This window comes from Chlorocebus sabaeus, chromosome 3 (assembly GCF_047675955.1).
Source record: "Chlorocebus sabaeus isolate Y175 chromosome 3, mChlSab1.0.hap1, whole genome shotgun sequence".
NCBI lineage: Eukaryota > Metazoa > Chordata > Mammalia > Primates > Cercopithecidae > Chlorocebus > Chlorocebus sabaeus.
Genome location: NC_132906.1, coordinates 61,667,374 through 61,688,615, shown reverse-complemented (window position 1 = coordinate 61,688,615; position 21,242 = coordinate 61,667,374). Strand labels below are relative to the sequence as shown.

The following is a 21,242-nucleotide window of genomic DNA, read 5'->3' as shown; positions in this document are numbered from 1 at the left end:
ATACAAAAGATTTTTAAAAATCCTTTTCTTATAACACTTCTTAATACACACTAAAGGCATAACATTAACTCTAACTCAGTAAAAGTATTTTAAGGGAAACTAAACAGTCCTGGAGATCAAACTTGATGACAGTATATACCTTACAAAACTGTAAGAAACTCCAGTCCTTGAATATAAGTTCCCCATCTTATCACATCAACTAGAGCTGATAACTAGATAATCTAATCCCTTCTCAACCTGAGGTTCTTATGAGAAAATTAAGCTGTAATACTCTAAGGGCATAAGTTGTATAGGATGCATTAACTTCTTTCTTATACATCTAGAATGATACTAGCAATTTACTAACTGGGAGAATTGAGAAAATAGTCCTCATATCATTTTCTGTGTTCTGTGATTTAGATGAGAAATCCCATTTGAATAATAGTGCTTAATAGTATCATAATCAACGTTGGACTTATCTAGGCCCAACTTCAAAGTATTTTAATAATAATTTCTATAAGGGAAGGGATTGTGTCTTTATCTTTGTATGTTCTGTAACACCTAATAGATTTACACTTGTGTTAGGAACCCACTGTACATCTTTTGCAGTAAAACTAAAACAAGAAATTGTCAGGGGATAGTTCTTACGATGGCTCAAATTTTAATTTTCTTAGAAGAAACCAGTCCATAGGTCCCAACCAATAATTAATTGATTAATAACCAAAACCTATGGATTACTGAAACCCTGGGAAGCTACAAGTTTTAAAATAATGAAGAAATGCATCACATCTATAAACATTAATATTTTCATAATGGGTACTTTTAAATCAACTTAGTAATATAGATATATTATCAAAGTGAACATTTAAGAGAAGCTAATATATTTGATCTATGATTCTACTAAAAATTTTAGGAGGATTTAGCTCATTCAATAAGAAATGAATGTTTAAATGTAGAATGTATAATTTTAATTTATTAATTGTATAATAGCATTTAAAATGTGTAGGTAACTTTTCAAAAGACTTATTAAAACAATAAGTAAAGCCATTCTTGATCATTCTCCTAGATCTTATCGTAAAGAAAAAAAAAAAAAAAACTAGGAAGAAACATTTGTAAAAAGAAGTGAAAAGAGGCAAAAGGCAAAGGTAAAGAGCTGGGGGAAGATGATGCTAACAACACTAATGCCTAAGCAATTTTTACAGAAAACTTTTTTGGGACTAGAAAAGTTGTTAAGGTGGGCAAAAGGACTTATCACTGTCTCCCTACACGCTATCTTGTAAATGATAAGAAGAAGGCAGAGGGTGACTTCAGGGAACAACAGGAAAATAAGGAAAGCTTAGAAGAAGCATGAGGGAAAAAAAGGGTTCTGATAACCACTTCATGGGCCTTTTGAGCTCTCAATGTTTTCAAAAGAAAAGAGTGAGAAAATATTTAAGTTCATGATAATGTGACTAAATGAGAAATTTTTATGTTTTAACTGATTTTAGGCATACCTGCACTACATCACAATAATAGTAGCCATGATTTACTGAGCACATATATTTGTGCAGTAACTGGATAAGGTACTTTAATTACATTATTTCCATACCTCATAAAAATGCCACAAGGCAGCTATCATCAGCCTATTATAAAGAAACTAATGCTCAGAACAATGAAAGTTAAAAGACATATAAAAAAGTTGAGATTCAAACTTAAATTTTTATGATTTCAAAGTTCTTTCCACTATATTAACAATTTCTCATATGATAAAGTTATAAAGTGTTCATACCGCAGAGCTCACTGTAATGATTAAATATAGGATTTAAGAATAAGCCTTGAAATAACTGAATTCATGAAAATAAAGTGCCCATTTATGAATCACACAGAAAATTTCATACATCTCATTTTAGAGATAAAAGAGATACAGGCTATCAAGACACTCACCCTGACAATAAGGATCCATTTGATCAAGGAAAGGCCAAATCCACAGATAGCACCATACCTTCCAGCTATGGTATTGGTGATACAGAAGGATAAACAAAATCCAAGCCAGTTGAAAATAAATGCCACTAAAAGTAACAGAAACAGTTATTTTATAAACCACAATTTGGAAACAAATTAACATAGACATATTAATAATATTTCATTGCTCAATGGGAACAGCAGTTCCCTTTCTTTTAACTTTGCCAATTAAGCCTTCTTTATGGACTATAGCCTACTTTTTGCAAACAGCTTATTTGCTATACTGTATATCAACAAATGGGTAAGCTTGGTTTCTCGTCAGTCTGGCCAACAAGAATCCATTCCTGAAAGCTTATCATTAATAGTTGAAACTGCAGTTTTAAACTAGCTTAAAACCAGATCACAATGTAGCTCACATGTGGTTCCACGCAAGAAGTCCAGCCTAAGCAAACAGCCAACAAAATTGGCTTTTTAAAAAAGGTAAATAAAAGCAGGCTGGGCGCAGTGGCTCACGCCTGTAATCCCAGCACTTTGGGAGGCCGAGGCAGGGGGATCAGCTGAGGTCAGGAGTTCGAGATCAGCCTGGCCAGCATGATGAAACCCTGTCTCTACTAAAAATAAAAAAATTAGCTGGGCGTGGTGGCAGGCACTTGTAATCCCAGCTACTCAGGAGGCTAAGGTAGAATTGCTTGAACCTGGGAGGTGAAGGTAGCAGTGGGCCAAGATCACACCACTGCACTGGAGCGTGGGCAACAGAGCAAGACTCTGGCTCAAAAAAAAAAAAAAAAAAAGAAAAGAAAAGAAAAGAAAAAGGTAAACAAAACAATAAAATTCAATACTTCACAAATACTTTATGGGTTTCTTCAGCTGTAATTACAATTCTTAGATGTTCCTTTTCTGGATTTACTTATGCTATGTAATGTCATCTAAAAGCTATATAAAAAACAGCTTTTCATGGACAGAATAAGTCATCAATTTTTGTTTTCCAAGATGTGTAGTGTCCAGATAACCCCTTTAAAAACTGTAACTTTTTTACTTGTATATGGTAGGTGCTCAAAAGAATGAACTGAATAAAGATGCTTAACATGAATTGTTAGGGAAATAAAATGAAACCACAATGAGATACCATCATCAAATTATTAGAATGTCTTAAAAAAAAAAAAAATTATCAACACCAAATACTGGTGAGGACACAGAGCAACAGGAACTCTCATTCATTGCTGGTGGGAATGCAAAATACTACAGCTACTTCGGAAGACAGTTTGGCAATTTCTTATAAATCAGAATTCACATTTCAAAACACTCTTCTAATTCTTTTAAGGTTACAAGTATCTTCTGTTTCCCGCAAGTCTAAAATGAGAATAATGCAGGTGACTACTTATTACCATGGCATGTTGATGTGAAAATTCACACACGGTACAAATGGCTAAACCTCAGAAGAAAAGTTTTCTAAACAGGATCAAATAAGAGCCCATTACATTTTAAAGTACTAAAATTTAAGATCATTTCCATAGACTGTCAATTATCTGTAAACTTTTCATTTCTAGTGTTTGGCAAATAACCAAATTCTGTTCCACTCTCTTAGAAAGTTTCTTAAAAATAAGATCAGAGATAAGCATATTATGCATGTATCTGAGGCATTTTATGGTAACACTTTAAAAGGATTTTGAGAGCAAAAGCATTATTACAAACATTTCTTCTTTTACATTTTCTGAACAAGAATACACAATTATCTCACCAAATTTAAGTGTAAACTTTTTTTAGGGTTATATGAGGTAAAACCTAAAAATAAAGGAGGACAGAATTAAACCACCAAAAGGTTTTAATTGAAATAGTTTTATTGATATTCACTGTAATTTTACTTGTGCAAGTTATGTAACGTGACATGCTTAAGTTATAAATAAACCACACTAAAAATAAAATCTTTTTCTGGACCGTTTTACCCACAGTAGCTATTAGATGTTTAAGAAACATGGAAAATATAGCAAGTTGCAATTTGAAAAACAGCCACTAGATGGTAGTGATGACAAACAAATCTATGCTTATCAAGCAAATAAACTCTAGGCCTATAGCCTACCAGAAAAAAAAAATCAGGAAATAGAGGTAAAAACAAATTTACTGTCACAATATTGGTACAATATTTGTAAAACAGGAAGCGTTACATATATGAGTTGTGGAAAAAATTTAGTATAAATTTAGTAAAATATTTATATTAAATCTATTAAATATAAATATATACATTTACATTATATTAGCTAATAATACTATCACTGGCTAAGAATAAAGTCATCCAGTGTGTCTAAGTTACCACGCATTTATAACACATCAGTGAAAGGCCTTCAAATCTAAGAAATAAAAATTAAAAAGAAGATACTGGTAGTAAATGAAATAAAGAAATGGAGAAACAAGATTTCTGAGTTACATAATTAGAAGGTGTCAAATAACATGTTTTTATTCCCAAGAAACAGGTATTTATACTAAAATCAGTACAATATATTTAGATCCTTTCTTTTCTAATTAAGGTTTCTTAAAAGGTATAATAACAATGAAAGTAATGAATGTTTAAGCTACTCTTTTTTGTAAACAAACTATGTGAGAAGTTTGTTATTAAAATGTTACTAATATATAGGATTACCAGTTAAACCAAAATTAAGATAAAAACCAAGGTTCACAGGACTAATATTACAAAACAGCACTCATTTGTAACTAGAGTTTATTTCCTTTTTATTATACCTAACATATCTAACTAGAAATTGTAACTAAAACCAATTTAAGATTTAAATCTTGCATATACATTTGCTGGTTGACAACCTGAATATTACAATTAGTAAATTCGAGGAGCTGCCCGCCCTCCTTCCTCATTCCTCTCCCCCTCTTTTCTTCAGCAGATGAAAATAGAAGGGAAGGAAGAAACCATTTCAAACTTGGAGGACAAGGTTTACATGAACTTTCAGACTCAAAAGTGTCAACTCATGAAGTTTGTATTTTCTACTTTTTAAAGTTGAATGTGACACTTTAAATAAGTTTATTTCTCGGTTTTATGATCATAATAAAGCTTATAACTACACTGAATTAAATCAGCATTCTATCCAAGAATGAAAGCTCGATCATTTAACCAGGTGGAGGGCAGAAATTAACTATATCATAGATTAATAAACTTACTTAAATGAATATTGGGTTTCTACCACTGGCTTTAGTAATTTATTGGGCATCTTATTATTTAATGAGTTTACTATGTCAATCCCTGTATTAGGAATTGAAATAATGAAGACTTTGACACAGTCTTCTCTCTTACTTTATAAGTCAAATACTAAGAATTCTGCAAGATGTTAAAATGTTACTAAGTTTCTGATCTTCTAATTCTTACCATTCCCCCAAATAAGACTTATACTTTCATAACTGTCTGTCTCAAGTGACACTGTTCCAGTTGCCCAGAATGTCGTTTTTTCCAATCCTTCTTCTAGCTTAAGGACACTCAAATGGAAATCCTCTGCCCCCAAAGCGGAATTTATAGTTTCATTCTATATGCTCCTACAGAGCTGAATGGGCACCAATATAGCAGTATTTCTCTTTAAAAATCTGAAATAGCTTAAATACGCTTATGTACTTTTACATGTCAGCGTCTTCATAATGGCTGCAATGTATATTTATGCAAACAAGAGTTTAATAAATTCTAGGATTTGTATTTAAACATATGATCACAGTATTCATTAGTTCAATATCAGAAACAATTTACATTTTAAGAAAGGTAGACACATGCTAACAATATTTGCTTCTCTTCACTATGTTACTTTAATACACATAAAATCAATACATGCAAAAAAATCAAAATAGTTGGGAAAGATTACTTACTGAAAAATGCCAGCATGAAAATGCCATCATTACCCACTCTGAGCTGGTCTGCATCACTGAAGTCATCTCTTGGTGGACACTCTTCCTCCTGAATCTGTAAATATGTAACATTGGAATAGTTCACTAAAAATTACAACTTTACCATCTTAAATGTAAGCATAAGAACTTCAACAAAATCTAATGTTCTCAATTTGTTGTATAGACAAATGAAATAATGAGTACAATGTCTGGCACAGAGTAATCAATAAGCATTAGCAAGTACTATTTTTTCACAGCCACATTTGAAAAGAGTAACTTTAAAGATAAAAACAAAAAAGACAAAAGATGAGTAACATCAAACTCATAAAAATGGTATCAAGAAGACACATGTGACAGTGCTGCATTAGTAATGACTGGGAAATAAGAACTTTCATAACCAGTGGTGGAGTATAAATTGGTACAACTTCTATGGTTGGCAATTTTGCAATAATTATCAAAAATAAAAATGTGCATACCCTATGATCCAGCCATTCCAGTTCTTAAAATATACTGTACAGATATATATATACATACACATATTCCCTCTTATAAAAATGATGTATTAAAGATAATTCATTCCAGCAATGCTAATAAGAGCAAAAGATTAGATACAATCTAAATGCCCATCAACAGCAGACTATGTTAGGAGATATTCTCCACACTTCTATCATGTTTCTACATGTCTACCAGGTAAAGGCATTGGCGGCCTTTTTTCTGGAAAAGCTGCCGGCATTCAATGCCAGCCCCGGAAAGCAGCCACAGGAGCTGTACACTGCAAAGCCTCAGGGGCAGAGCTGCTCAAGGCCTGGGAAGCCCACCCCTTGTACCAGAAAGCCCTGGATGTGAGACATGGAGTCAAAGATTATTCTGGCCAGGTGTGGTGGCTCACGCCTATAATCCCACACTTTGGAAAGCCGAGGCAGGCGATCACGTGAGGCCAGGAGTTCAAGACCAGCCTGGCCACCGTGGTGAAACCCTGGCTCTACTAAAAATACAAAAATTAGCCAGGTATGATGGCACATGCCTGTAATCCCAGCTAGTCAGGAGGCTGAGGAGTGAGAATCGTTTGAACTCGGGAGGTGGCAGTTGCAGTAAGCCGAGATCACACCACTGCACTCCAGCCTGGGTGACAGAGTGAGACTGTCTCAAAAAAAAAATATCATTTTGGAATTTTAGGATTTAATGACTGTCATGCTTGGTTTTGGTCTTCTATGGGGCTTGTATCCCCTTTTGTTGACCAGTTTCTCCCTTTTGGAACCAGAATATTTACCCAATGCCTATAGTGCCATTTTATCTTAGAAGGAAGTAACTTGTTTTTGATTTTACAGGCCCATAGGTGGAAGGGACTTGCCTTGTCTCAGATGAGACTTTGGATTGTTGATTTTTTGAGTTAATGCTGGAATAAGATTCTGGGGGACTGTTGGGAAGGAATGGTTGTTTTTTGAAATGTGAGGAGGACGTGAAATCTGGGAGGGGCCAGGGACAGAATCACATGGTTTGATCTGTGTCCCCATCCAAATCGCATGTTCAACTGTAATCCTCAACTGTTGGAGGTTGGGCCTGGTAGGAGGTGATCGGATCATGGGGATGGTTTCTAATGGTTTAATATCATTTCCCTGCTGTTCTCATGATAGTGAGTGAGTGCATTATTGTTTTTTCTGAGATCTGGTTGTTTAAAAGTGTGTGGCATCACCCCTCCACTCTCTCTCTTTCTCCTACTCCAGGCATGTAAAACGGGCCTGCTTCCCTATCACCTTCCACCACAATCGTAAGTTTCCTGAGGCGTCCCCAGAAGCTGCTATGCTTCCTGTACAGCCTGCAGAACTGTAAGTCAATTAAACCTCTTTTCTTTATAAGGTACTCAGTCTTGGGTATTTCTTTATAGCAGTGTGAAAATGAACTAATATGGTACACATCATCTCAGTTGAGTGTGAATAACTCAATTTTGTGAGGCCAAGTCTGAGAAGCTAGGGTTCTGCTCAAGATCACATAATTAGGAGGGTCAAAGTGGAACCTGAATCCAGGGCACTGATGTTCTTTCCACACAATCATGGTAGCCTCACTAAGCATACTGCAATCCTGAAATTTAAAAACTTTCAAAATCATTTTATATTGCTTATTATTTGGGTACAAAAATCCCTTAAATTGTGCAATCACATATCACAGGTAAACTCAATATACTAAATTTAATCACTGGCCATGACTAAGTACATATTTATAAAATTTTATATAATTTCAAATTAATTCAAGGAATAAACATTAAAGCATAGTAAGAACAAAAAACTGTCAGCGTGATGGCAAAAATATATTTCATACTGTGTATTTTAAAACATCAGTCTAAGCCAGGCACAGGGGCTCATGCCTGTAATCCCGGCACTTTGTGAGGCTGAGGTGGGTGGATCACTTGAGGTCACGAGCTCGAGACTAGCCTGACCAATATGGCAAAACCCCGTCTCTACTAAAAACCCCATCTCTACTAAAAATACAAAAAAAATTTAGCCAGGCATGGTGGCATGCTCCTGTAGTACCAGCTACTTGAGAGGCTAAGGCAGGAGAATAATCTGAACTGGGGAGGTAGAGGTTGCACTAAACCGAGATGGCACTACTGCATTCCAGCCTGGGGAATGCAGTGAGACTCCGCCTCAAAAACAAAACAAAACAAAACAACAACAACAAAATCAACACAGGAATTTTATCAAAAGTCATTAAGAAAAAAAAAAATTTTTAAGGTAAGATCTCACTCTGTCACCCAGGCTGGAGTGCAGTGGCACAATCATGGCTCACTGCCGTCTTCATCTGGGCTCACTATAGCCTCAATCTCCTGGGCTCAAGTGATCTTCCCACTTCAGCCTTCCAAGTAGCTGGAAGTACAGATGCATGCCACCACACCTGGCTGAACTTTTTTTTTTTTTAGTGGAAATAAGGTCTCGCTGTGTTGCCCAGGCTGGTCTCAAACTCCTGAGCTCAAGCAATCTGCTTGCCTCAGCCTCCCAAAGTGCTGAGATTACAGGAGTGAGTCACTGCAATATGCCCAAATATGTCTTTTAATATATTAATAGAAAAAAGCCAAAACACAAACATTTGAAAATACTCTAATTGTTCACTCTAGAGGAATGGCCACTAAATTTCAATAGCATATTGATTCCAGGGAATTTAACTCAACTATTAAGTAACAGGGAAATGTTTATATAAGATGTTTAAAAAATAAAATGATATCTAGGCAATAATTTCAACTACATTAAACATTTCTGAATCCTGAAATTGGTAAAGACATCGAAATATTTTAAAATAGAGAGCTGTAATAGAACACCTGTGGTATTTTCCTCTTCCTATTTTCCCACATTGGCTAATACAGAGAAAGCATTCATTAACATAATCAACTGTCATTTACTAAACAACAAAAATGTGCCTGATAATAACTAGGTGCTGGGAATGTAAATGCAAGATCTCTGTCCTGGAGTCGCTCATGATTTATCCAGTGGTAGTTCTAATGTCAAAAGACAAGTTACTGCAACAATTTAAAACAAGTTACCAAAAAAGAGCCCTACCCATTATAAGATGATGAAATGAGCCTACCTGAAGAACAAGCAACATTTTATAAAATTAATGGTTTGGAATTAGCATTTTTCATAGAAATATTAAAAATGAGTTGTCATTTTCAGAAAACTACTTAACCATTCCATGACATACATGCAATTCTACGCATCAGAAATAGGAAATAGTAAAAAACAGTAGTTTTAAAGTCTCTTGACTATCTATATTCTCCCAATGAGAGTTGATTTAGGACATAAGCTTTCACACCCAGCTGAGAGTCATTTACAACTGAAAGTATTCAAATGCTAATTCGATGAGACTTTTTTTTCAATTTTTAAATTTTGTTTGTAATTGACAAAAACTATATATGTATGATGTATAACATGATGTTCTAAAATGTGTATACGTTGTGGAGTGGCTAAATTGAGCTAATTACCATGTACAGTACTTCAAATATTTTTTTTTGTGGTAAGAACACTTAAAATCTACTCTCCTAGCAATTTTCAAGCACAGACCAATATTTTAATCTCAATCAGGTAATGGAGACTCATATGCAAACATTCATACTCTGCACAAAGAGGGTACTGAAGCACTGGGTTAAGGAAGCACTGGTAAATTTAAAAGATTTTTTACAAGACCTAAGTTAGTCTCTTGTACACAATTCTATTAATACTTTGCTGTCTATGAAATTTTCCACAATGCTCACAAGCTGGAGTTACAATGATATCAGAAGCAGGTGAAAACAGAGAATTTTTCTTTATGGACATGTTCCAATTCCGGCTGAAGATTACATTTACTTTCTAAAACAGGGTGCTGGAAATGATGACAATGAGGAAATGGAACAGTAACACTTCAGACTTTTCTCTCCAAAAGGGGTAAAATCAACTTTCCTCAAAGCACACTTAGCAAGACTTAATACTTCCTACGTTGTCTTTAGAATTCTATCCTATTGTATGGAAGTTAGGGCAGTAAATGATCTAAGGTCCATAATACTCTTTAAGGACCTTTGCCACTGCCAAGGTCTCTAGGGAAACACCCCTTGAGAAAAGGAGTTATTGGGACTTTCATAGCTAGAGAGGACTCAATCTACTTCACTGAGAGATGGGCATGTGCATTTACAAATATATGTGTTCTAAGTAACCTAGAACTGATTTAGACAGAGACACCCTATTTAGATCTATCCTCCTCCTCTATGATGTTCCCCTCACAGCCACAAAAATTCTTATTGACTTAGCTATATTATGCCACTGTGTTAAGACTTACTTTCCTCCTCTGTGAAGGAAAAGGCATAACAAATAAATATGGAGTTTACTGTCTTTATCTACCTTCATAACTGTGTCCAAAGCTATCTATTTATGTTGACATTTAACCCTGTGTGTGCTGGAAGAAGGTAGTGGGAGCAGGCATAAAAACGGTTGTTGCTGATAAAAGAAACACATCCAGGGCACATGCTCATCTCTCAAGAGGATCTGCTCACTGGGCTCTGACCTCATAGCAGCTAGAGGAGAATGCCATACATGGAAGTACATCTCTCTCCCTTGATTCCTCACCTAATTCTACCTTTCCTGGGTGAATTGATATTTTTTCTTTTCCCAAACAAAATGGGGTGAATCCAGGGATCTGAAATGGCATCTCTCAAGTCTGAAGCAAGAAAAAAAAGGCAAAAAAATTCTAGCACTCCTTGCAGCCACACTAAAATGTAAATAATTTCTGCCTCTTACCTGGCTGCAGAATAGCAGCTGTATATGCATGTCACTGACTCTCCATGACTGAGACAGCCACTCCTTTTACCAGAGCAAAGAATAATATACATGTATCTCATTAACTCTATTACTAAAACAGGTAGATGAGGAAGACAGAATGCTTGATCATCATTCCAAAATTCTAGAGTAGAATATGTTATTTAAAAAAACAGCTGACAAAAATAATTTGAAGGCCTTGTAACATTTCTCTGTGTTTTTCGGCTACCTTGAGTTCTTTCACAGTCACTAAACCGGCTATGCTAATATAGAAAACATAAACAGAAAAAAAAAGATGATTCACAATTAAATGGAATTCAAACTACGTAAGCAGAGAAATAAGTACATGGACATCAAAGGGTCCATGGACTTGAGGTCCAGGCAAAGAGAAGAACTTTCCAAGTGGTGGTAACCAGAGTGAGTGAGTTAGGATGCGAAGTGAAGGCTAACACATGAGGTGCCTGAAATCAAAATTTAGGAAATGGTAAGTGGGGAAAAGCAACAGAAAAGAGGAAGTCAAGGGATGGAGAAGGTGAATTTAACTAGGGGAATGTCAGTTTCAACAAAAATGACCACACACATAAGCTTAACAGTAGAACAAATACAGTAACCCTTCAACAACACAAGGATTAGGGACACCGACCCCCCTGCATGTGGTAGAAAATCTGAGTGATTTGACTTCCCCAAAACTTAACGACTCACAGCCTACTGTTAACTAGAAGCCTTACTGATAATATAAACAATCAATAATACATAAACTAGTATCTACATATATTTTATACATTCATTACATGCCTTAATTTTTTCAATATTTCTAGGCTATGCAATTCATCCCAAGTTTTTTCAAATTACTGCAGATCTCCAAAATATTTTTCCAATATACTTATTTAAAACAATCTGCGTACAAGTAGACCTGGGCAATTCAAACCCATGATGCTCGAAAAAAATCTACATATACACTTAAACACAAAGAACTATTTTTAGTATTACTAAATGTACGTATCAATTAACAAAAATAATTTTATCAAAAGAAATAAAATTTTCTTACTCTTTGAGATGTTTCTGCTGCTGCAGCCGCCATTGCAGCAGCTTTAGCCTTCTCAGCTTCATCGTATGTAGGAAGAGAGGTAGCAACGCTATAGGGAGGTGGCACAGGATAAAACTCACCATAAACTTCTGTATCTGAAGAAAGAATTCAAAAAGAATAACCACTAAAATCTATTTAATTTTGTAGCCATACTTAACTATTTACAATAGGCCACTAATACAGGACTACTATTATAGTCTTATGTTATAAGCTATAAATTACTATTACAATCATATATCTTATTTTAGTCCAAATTTATTATAAAGAGAAAGAATGGATAAATACCATTTAAAGGCTAATACACTAAACAAGAACCTCTAGATTGAAATTCTGAAAAAGAGTGCCAGACAAGAGAAGTTAAGAATCTCACAATACTTATTACTCATGTGTTCACTGTAGTAGCACTTTTAATTTGCTTCAGGAACTTTTCCTTTACATTCATAACTTGGCAGTTTGGAGCAAGAGGTCTGGCTTTTGGTGTATAGGCTTTTGGTGCACATGAGCATCCCCTATGTGCTATGCACAAATAACTTAAGTTTACTTGCCTACTATCTCACAGCCAAAGAAGCAAAAAGAAAAAGTCAAGAATAATAATAATAACAAAACATTTACATAGCACTAACCATTTCATATACCACTTCTATATACATTGATCTTAGCATCTCTGAGGTTCAGAAAAGTTGCTTGTACAATATTAAACATTAAGTGGCAGACACAGGAAGCTCCTGACCCCAAATCCTTTGCTCCAATAACATAAAAGGGGTAATTTTTTTACATATGTTGATTTCAGCAACTGCCCTAATCTCTTAAGCAAATTCAGTATTTCCCTTTGCTAAAAGATTGAAGTTTTACTTTTTCACTCTTGTGCCTTTCTCTTCCCATTTTTCCTTTATCCATCTGGTTCTTTAGATTTTCTTTTATAAAGTATTTCTCTCTCCAATTTTTGAAATATAATATCCAGAAATACATTACAATAGAAAGTACAGACTGCTTATTTTAAAAATAAAGCCCATCACTTATTACAACATAAGTAGTAAAATGCTACACGTCAATCAACTCATTAGACTGATGCTAGAGTCACTGACACACACACAAAAAAGTAGGTTCTAAAAGTAGCATACACCACATTGTCTGACATCACTTTTGTATTTTCCTCCATTATAACTATAGTAGTTTTCTATAAGCATATCTGGTTTTATACACTTTGCTTTAGTGTATTTTGCAAATACTGTATTTCTTACAAACTGAAGGTGTGTGGCAATTCCGCATCGAATAGACAACATATCGAATTTCGATAACACCATCGAAAAATGGTGTTATCAGCACCACTTTTCCAAGAGCATGTGCTCACTTTGTGTTTCTGTCCTATTTTAGTACTTCTAGCAACATTTCAAATGTTTCCAGTGCTATTATTACATCTTTTATGGTGATCTGTGATCAGTGAACTTTGATGTCACTATTGTAATTGTTTTGGGGTACCACAAACTGTGCCCATAGAACACAGGAAACCTAATTAATAAACACTGTATGTGTTTTGTCGCATGTCTCTCACTCTAATTCAAAAGCTAGAAATAATTAAGCCTAGCAAGGACAGCATGTCAAAAGCCAAGACACACTGAAAGCCAGACCTCTTGCTCCAAACAGCCAAGTTATGAATGCAAAGGAAAAGTTCCTGAAGGCAATTGAAAGTGCTACTACAGTGCACACGTGAGTAATAAGGGAAACTACTTTATTGCTGATATGGAGAAAATTCTAGTTCCAGTTAGAAGATCAAACCAGTCACAACATTCCTATATGCCAAAGCCTGGTTCAGAGCAACGTGCTAACTCTTCAATTCTATGAAGACTGAGAGAAGTGAGGAAGGTAAAGAAGAAAAGTTGGCCGCTGGCAGAGGTTGGTTTATGTGGCTACATCAAAGAAGCCATCTTCATAAAAGTGCAACATGAAGCAGCAAGTGTTGACGTAGAAGCTGCAGCAAATTATGCAGAAGATCTAGCTAAGATCATTGATGAAGGTGGCTATGCTAAACAACAGATTTCCAATGTAGATGACACAGCTTTCTACTGGAAGATGCCTTCTAGGATTTTGATAGCTAGAGAGGAGTCAATTCCTAGTTTCAAAGCTTCAAAGGACAGGCTGACTCTCTTGTAAGGAGTTAATTCAGCTGGGAAGTTTAAGTTGAAGCCAATGCTCATTTACCATTCTGAAGATCACAGAGCCCTTACGAATTATGCTCAGTCTACTCTTGTGCTCCATAAATGCAACAACAAAGCCTGATGACAGCACACCTGTTTACAGCATGGTTTACTGAATGTTTTGAGTCCATTGTTGAACGTTCAGGAAAAAAAGACGTCTTTCAAAATATTACTGCTCACTGACAATGCACCTGGTCACTCAAGACCTCTGAAGGAGATGTACAAGAAGATTAATGTTGTTTTCATACCTACTAACACAACATCCATTCTGCAGCCCATGGATCAAAGGGTCATTCTTTCAAGTCTTACAATTTTACAGCTATATTTCATAAGACAATTGCTGCCATAGTGATTTCTCTGATGGATCTGGACAAAGTAAACTGAAAACCTTCTGGAAAGGATTCACTGTTCTAGATGCCATTAAAAACATTCAGGATCGCGGGGGAAGGTCAAAATATGAATATTAACAGGAGCTGGAAGAAGTTGATTCCAACCCTCACAGATGACTGAGGGGTTCAAGACTTCAGTGGAGAAAGTAACTGCAGACGTGGGAGAAATAGCAAGAGAAGTAGAATCAGAAGTGAGGCCTGAAAATGTGACTGAATTGCTGCAATCTCATGGTAAAACTTGAATGGATGAAAAGTTGTTTCTTACGGATAAGCAAAGAAAGTGATTTCTTGAGATGGGAGATACTCTTAGTGAAGATGCTGTGAACATCGTTGAAATGACAAAAAAGGACTTAGATTACATAAGTTTAACTGACAAAGCAGTGGCACGGTTTGAGAGAACTGACTCTAGTTTTGGAAGAAGTCCTAGTGTGGTTAAAAGGCCATAAACAGCACTGCACGCTATAGATAATTCTTTCGTAAAACAAAGAGTCAATTGGTGTAGCAAACTTCATTGCTGTCTTATTTTAACAAATTGCCACAGTTGGAGCTGGGCACAGTAGCTGGCACCTGTAATCCCAGCTACTCGTGAAGCTGAGGCAAAAGGATCACTTGAGACCAGGAGTTTGACACCTGCCTGGGCAACATGGGGAGACTCCATCTTTAAAAATATTAGTTTTTTTTAAAATGGCTGTCCCTGTAGTACTCAGGAGGCCCAGGCAGGAGTATTGCTTGAGCCCAGGAGTCCAAGACTACAGTGAGCTATGATAGCGCCACTGAATCCTGTCTCTAAAAAAAGAAAAGGAACTGCCATAGCCACCCCAACATTCAGCAACCACCACCCTGATCAGTCAGTAGCCATCAACATTGAGGCAAGATCTTCCACCAGGAAAAAGATTATGGCTCACGGAAGCTCTGATGATCATTAGCATCTTTTAGCAGTAAAGTTTTAAATTAAGATATGTACATTTTTTAAACACAACGCTACTGCACCCTTAAGAGTATAGTGTAAACGTAACTTTTGTATGCACTGGGAAACCAAAAAATTCATATGACTCTCTTTACTGAGATATTCGCTTTACTTCGGTAGTCTGAAAATGAACCAGCAATATTTCTGAAGTATGCTTTTATTTTTTTACATTTGTTTACAATTTTCTCTAACAGAATTTCTTGCATTTCCAACCTAAAAACACATTTTACTCTAGCAATACTTCTACTGTATTTTCATGCATATAGGTCTTAAAACAATTTTTAGTGCTGTCAATAAGAGCTAAGGACCTGAAGTTAGGTCATTTTTAACCTAATCACATGGAATTGGTACTAGCAGTATAATACTGAATGTTATCAAACACAAGAGACAAGAGTCAAATTCTTAGAAAAGATTTATTATCAGAATGTAAAAACATAAGTGGTCAAGTAAACAGATTTCTTTAGTTCTGAAAGAGTAGAAGCAAAATCTAAGTAAAAACAATGTTTACAAATTTTAAGGTAGTAACATTAAAACTGTAAATTTTAAAAACTGGAACAATGGCACACATTATCCAACGAGATGTGATCTTTCATAGTAACAAGGATGTAAATTTTTGAAAGGTTTTAATACTCGAGACAGGAAAAAAAATCCCTACCACTAATAGATGAAAGTTGGGTAGGAAAACTCAATTGCTACAGCTTTAATTTTCACTTTTAAATTTTACTTATTTTTCTCTACCCTTTTAAGAGAGTAGTTCTCAACAAAAGGATTTAAAGTCTGGCGAGCTCCAGCTCCAAATCCTCCTCTTAGAAGTTGTGTGACCTCAAGCTAATCACTTAAGCACTATAAAGCTCCACTTTCTCATCCATAAAACTGACACAGCAGGGCTATTACTTGCTATTACGGGATAAAATAGAAGAGTATTCAAGAGGACTCTGTAAACTGTGAAGCATTACACAAATGTCATGTATTATTATTTACGTTGCTCAGATCTATTAAAAACTAGCCAAAAAGTGACCTAATGGAGAATATAATCTCTGCAAAATCTAGCACAGTTCATATTTAAAATACAGTCATGCATCACTTACTAACACGGATATATTCTGAGACATGTGTTAAGCAATTTAGTCTTTGTGGAACATCACAGAGTGTACTTACATAAACCTAGAGGGTAGAGCCTACTACACAACTAGGCTATATGGCATACAGCCTATTGCTCAGACTACAAACCTGTACAGCATGCTACTGTACTGAATACTCTAGGCAACTGCAACACAACGTTAAGTATCTGTGTTATATAAATACATCTAAACATAGAAAAAGTACAGTAAAAATATGTTCTAAAATATTAAAAAGTGGCCTACCTGGATAGGCCCCTACAATGAATGGAGCTTAGAAGACTGGAAGTTGCTCTGGGTGAGTCAGTGAGTGAGTGACGAGTGAACGTGAAGGTCTAGGACACTACCATACACTACCATAGACTTTAGAAACACTGTACACCTAGGCTACCCTAGATTTATTTTAAAATATTTTTCTTCCTTCAATAATAAATCTCAGCTTTCTGTATTTTTACTTTATAAACTTTTAAATTTAACTTTGTGACTCTTTTATAAGAACACAGTTTAAAACACAAACACACTGTACAGTGTACAAAAATATTTTCTTCTTTATATCCTTACTCCACAATCTTTTTTCTATTTTTTAAATTTTTTAAACTTTTTAAACTTTTTTTTTTTTGAGACAAGGTCCCACTCAGTCACCCAGGCTGGAGTGCAGTGGCACACGGCTCACTTCAGCCTCAACTTCCCAGGCTCAATCAATTCCCTCACCTCAGTCTCCCAAGTAGCTGGGACTACAGGTGTGCATTGCCACACCTAAATAATTTTTGTATTTTTTGTTGAGACGGGGTTTCCCCAAGTTGCCCAGGCTGGTCTCAAACTCCTAGGCTGTGATTCTCCCACCTTAGCCTCCCAAAGCACTGGGATTATAGGCATGTGCCACCATGCATGGCTAGTTTTTTTGTTAAAAACTGCAACACAAACACACACATTAGCTTAGGCCTACACAGAGTCAGAATCATCAATATCATTGTCTTCCACCTCCACATTTGTCCCACTGGAAGGTTATCAGGGGCAATAACACACATGGAGCTGTCATCTCCTATGACAACAAACACCTTCTGGAATACCTCCTGAAAAGATCTGCCTGAGGCTGTTTTGCAGTTAATGTGTTTTTTATAAGTAGAAGGAATGCACTCTAAAATAATAATTAAGATTAATAAATATACAAATCAGTAATATAGTCATTACCATTATCAAGTATTATATAATGTACATAATTGTATGTGTTAGACTTGTACACAACTGACAGCGTAGTGGATTTGTTTACACCAACACTGCCACAAACACTGAGTAGTGCAACCTTACGACAGCTACCACATCACTAGGTGACGGAAATTTTTCAGCACCGTTGTACATGCAGTCTGTCACTGGCCAAGATGTTGTTATGCAGCATATGACCATATCTCTTTAAAGAAAGTGAAAACAACCCAATTACTATACCATCCAGACTAAGTGATTATTTTTAACATATCTTGGAATTTCCTTTACATGGAAATGTTCATCTATTTCTTAAATAATGGGGATCACATCATGTATGTCATTTTATATTCTACTTTCTAAATTTGCTGTTTCAAAGTGTGTGATATCAGTAAACAGTCTTCAAAAAACCTAATTTTAATGGTTATGCAATATTTAAACATACTATTATTTGAAAATGTATTTAATGATTCCCCTATTTTGAGCATGTGTGATGCTTCCATTTGTTAGTTATTAAAGTCACTTGCTGTCTTCGCTTCCTCCCTACCTGTGAGCTTTTTAACCCATTATATGCTAGGTTTCTATTCGAAACACTCTAAAGAAACCATTATGGCAAAAGTCACCTATGACCTTCAAATAGCCAAAATCATAGGACACTGCAATTATAAAACATGACTGTGGACTTTAGAATTAGATACATCTGAGTTCAAATTCTGTCTTTACCACTGAGAAGCTGTGTGAACACGGGCAAGTTATTTAATTCTCCATGATTGGTTTCTCCTCTGTAAAATGAACCTCATTTTTACAGATGTGATTTACTCAGGATGGCTGGAAAATCAGATGAGCTATATACCTAAGAACCTGGAGAAAGGGCAGGTATGCAGTAAGCACACAGTAAGTGCTAGGTATAATCTTTTTAAATTCTTGACCAGCCACTTCTTTTTAAAATTCTCTCCTCTCTTGGCTTCTAGAATATTCTTTTCAGAGTCCTCTCCTACCTGCCTAATAGTTCTTCTTTACTTGTGTTGCTAGTCTTCAAGGTTCTCCTGTTACCCTTTATCTAACTTCATTCTCCTGAAGGTCCTTAGATGATTCTATCTTGGTGTTTCTCATACCTCTCCAGCTTCTCTTTCCCTGATCTGCTAATCTTCCCCTACTCACTGTTAAATGTTGTAGTTCCTCAACATAGACAACTTCTTCCTCCTCTCTACTCTTTCCCTTGCTATTTCATTCATGCATTAAGAATTCAACTACCAACTACACACAGTTGATTTATAACATTTATTTCTAGCCCAAACCTCTCCTCTGAATTTCAGGCTTATTTGATGTGGGTCTATTTGTTATCACTTGACTGCCTATTTGCTATCTCCTCTTTAGTTCTCAAAGGCACCTAAAATTCAACATGGCCAAAAAATAACATTTTGATCTTCATCCCAAACCTGTTCCTTTTCAGTGATACTTGGGCACCATTCTTAACCCCTTCTCCCTCATTCTTATCCAATCTGTCACCAAGGCATTGATTTTTACTTCCCACATATTGCTTGAATCCACATACTCTTCACCACCAGCACTCTAGTCCAAACTACCAGCATCTCCTGTCTGAAGTTTTAGCAGCTCCACCTCTTCTCTCCATCTGCTAAGAGCATAAAATTATAGATCTTACTAATATTGCAAAAACTTTAAAATATTCACAAATCTAAATCCAGAAGAGATTAGAACATGGCATGAAAACTGTGTATTTCAGAATATAGAGATGGACTAGCTTAAAGACATATAATAATATATTTCATTTTATCAAAAATTAAAAGAGAAAAACCATATACAATAGTTCTGCCTTAGGCATGGTTTTGCTTTCCACAGTTTCAGTGACCCCAAGGTCAACTGCAATCCAGAAATATTCAATAGAAAACTGTAGAAATAAACAACTCATAAGTTTTAAATTGTGCGTTGTTCTGAATATCACGATAGAATCTCACACCAACTCACTGTGTCCTGGCCAGGATGTGAGTCATCCCTTTGTCCACTGTATACATGATGTCAACACTACCCACCCATCACTCATTTAGCACTCTATGTTATCAAATCTACGATTGAAGTAATGCAGTACTTGTGTCCAAGTAACTCTATTTTACTTAATAATGGCTCCAAAACACAAGAGTAGAGATGCTGGCAATTCAGATATGCCAAAGAGAGCCATAAAGTGCTACCTTTAAGTGAAAAAGTGAAAGTTCTTGCCTTAATATCTCACTCATAGGTGGGAACTGAACAATGAGATCACTTGGACTTGGGAAGGGGAACATCACACACCGGGGCCTATCATGGGGAGGGGCGAAGGGGGAGGGATTGCATTGGGAGTTATACCTGATGTAAATGACGAATTGATGGGTGCTGACGAGTTGATGGGTGCAGCACACCAACATGGCACAAGTATACATATGTAACAAACCTGTACATTATGCACATGTACCCTAGAACTTAAAGTATAATAAAAAAAAAAAATAGTTGGCTGAGGTTGCTAAGATCTACAGTAAAAAAGAATCTTCTATCTGTGAAATTGTGAAGGAAAAAGAAATTTGTGCTAGTTTTGCTGTCACATCCCCAACTGCAAAAGTTTTGGCCACAGTGTGTGATAAGTGCTTAGTTAAGATGGAAGAGGAATTAATTTGTATGTGAAGGACACAAGCAGAAACATGTTCCGATTGACGGCAATGTGTTGCACCAGAAGGCACTGAGCCTATACGAAGATTTCAGCAAGGAATCTCCTGAAACCAGAGACACTGAGCCATTTACTGCAAATAAGGAATGGTCACACAGATTGAGGATTAGGTTTGGACTAAAAAATAAAAAATTACTGGAGAGTCTGTGTCTACTAATGAAGAAGCTGCTGTCGCATTTCTGGCAGAGTTGAAGAAGCTGATTAAGGAGAAAGGACACCATCCAAACAAGCTTTCAATTGCAATGAAACTGGGCTCTTCTGGGAGAAGATGCCTGACAGAACTGACATTTATCAAAGCACAAAGGAGGCATTAAGGTATAAAACGTGGAAGGACAGATTAACTCAGGTACCGTGTGGTGACACTGCAGGGCATATGACAGAGCCAGGCATACTGTACAAAGTGAAGAATCCATGTGCCCTCAAAGAAAAAATGAAAAATTATCTGCCCAAAATTCTGGCAACATAATTAGAAAGTATGGGTGACAGCTGTCTTGTTCATGGAATGGT

At 35.9% G+C, this 21,242-nt stretch overlaps 1 protein-coding gene across 1 annotated transcript in view; it reads right to left on the bottom strand.

Moving 5' to 3' along the window:
* Positions 1 to 21,242, bottom strand: part of NDFIP2 (Nedd4 family interacting protein 2) — a 70,337-nt gene that overhangs the window by 8,982 nt on the left and 40,113 nt on the right. Inside the window, exons 3-5 of the mRNA XM_007960664.3 lie at positions 12,112 to 12,245; positions 5,773 to 5,866; positions 1,903 to 2,027 (exon numbers count right to left, since the gene is read on the bottom strand). Coding sequence (XP_007958855.1) covers positions 1,903 to 2,027; positions 5,773 to 5,866; positions 12,112 to 12,245 — 353 coding nt within the window. The remainder of the gene's footprint in view (positions 1 to 1,902; positions 2,028 to 5,772; positions 5,867 to 12,111; positions 12,246 to 21,242) is intronic.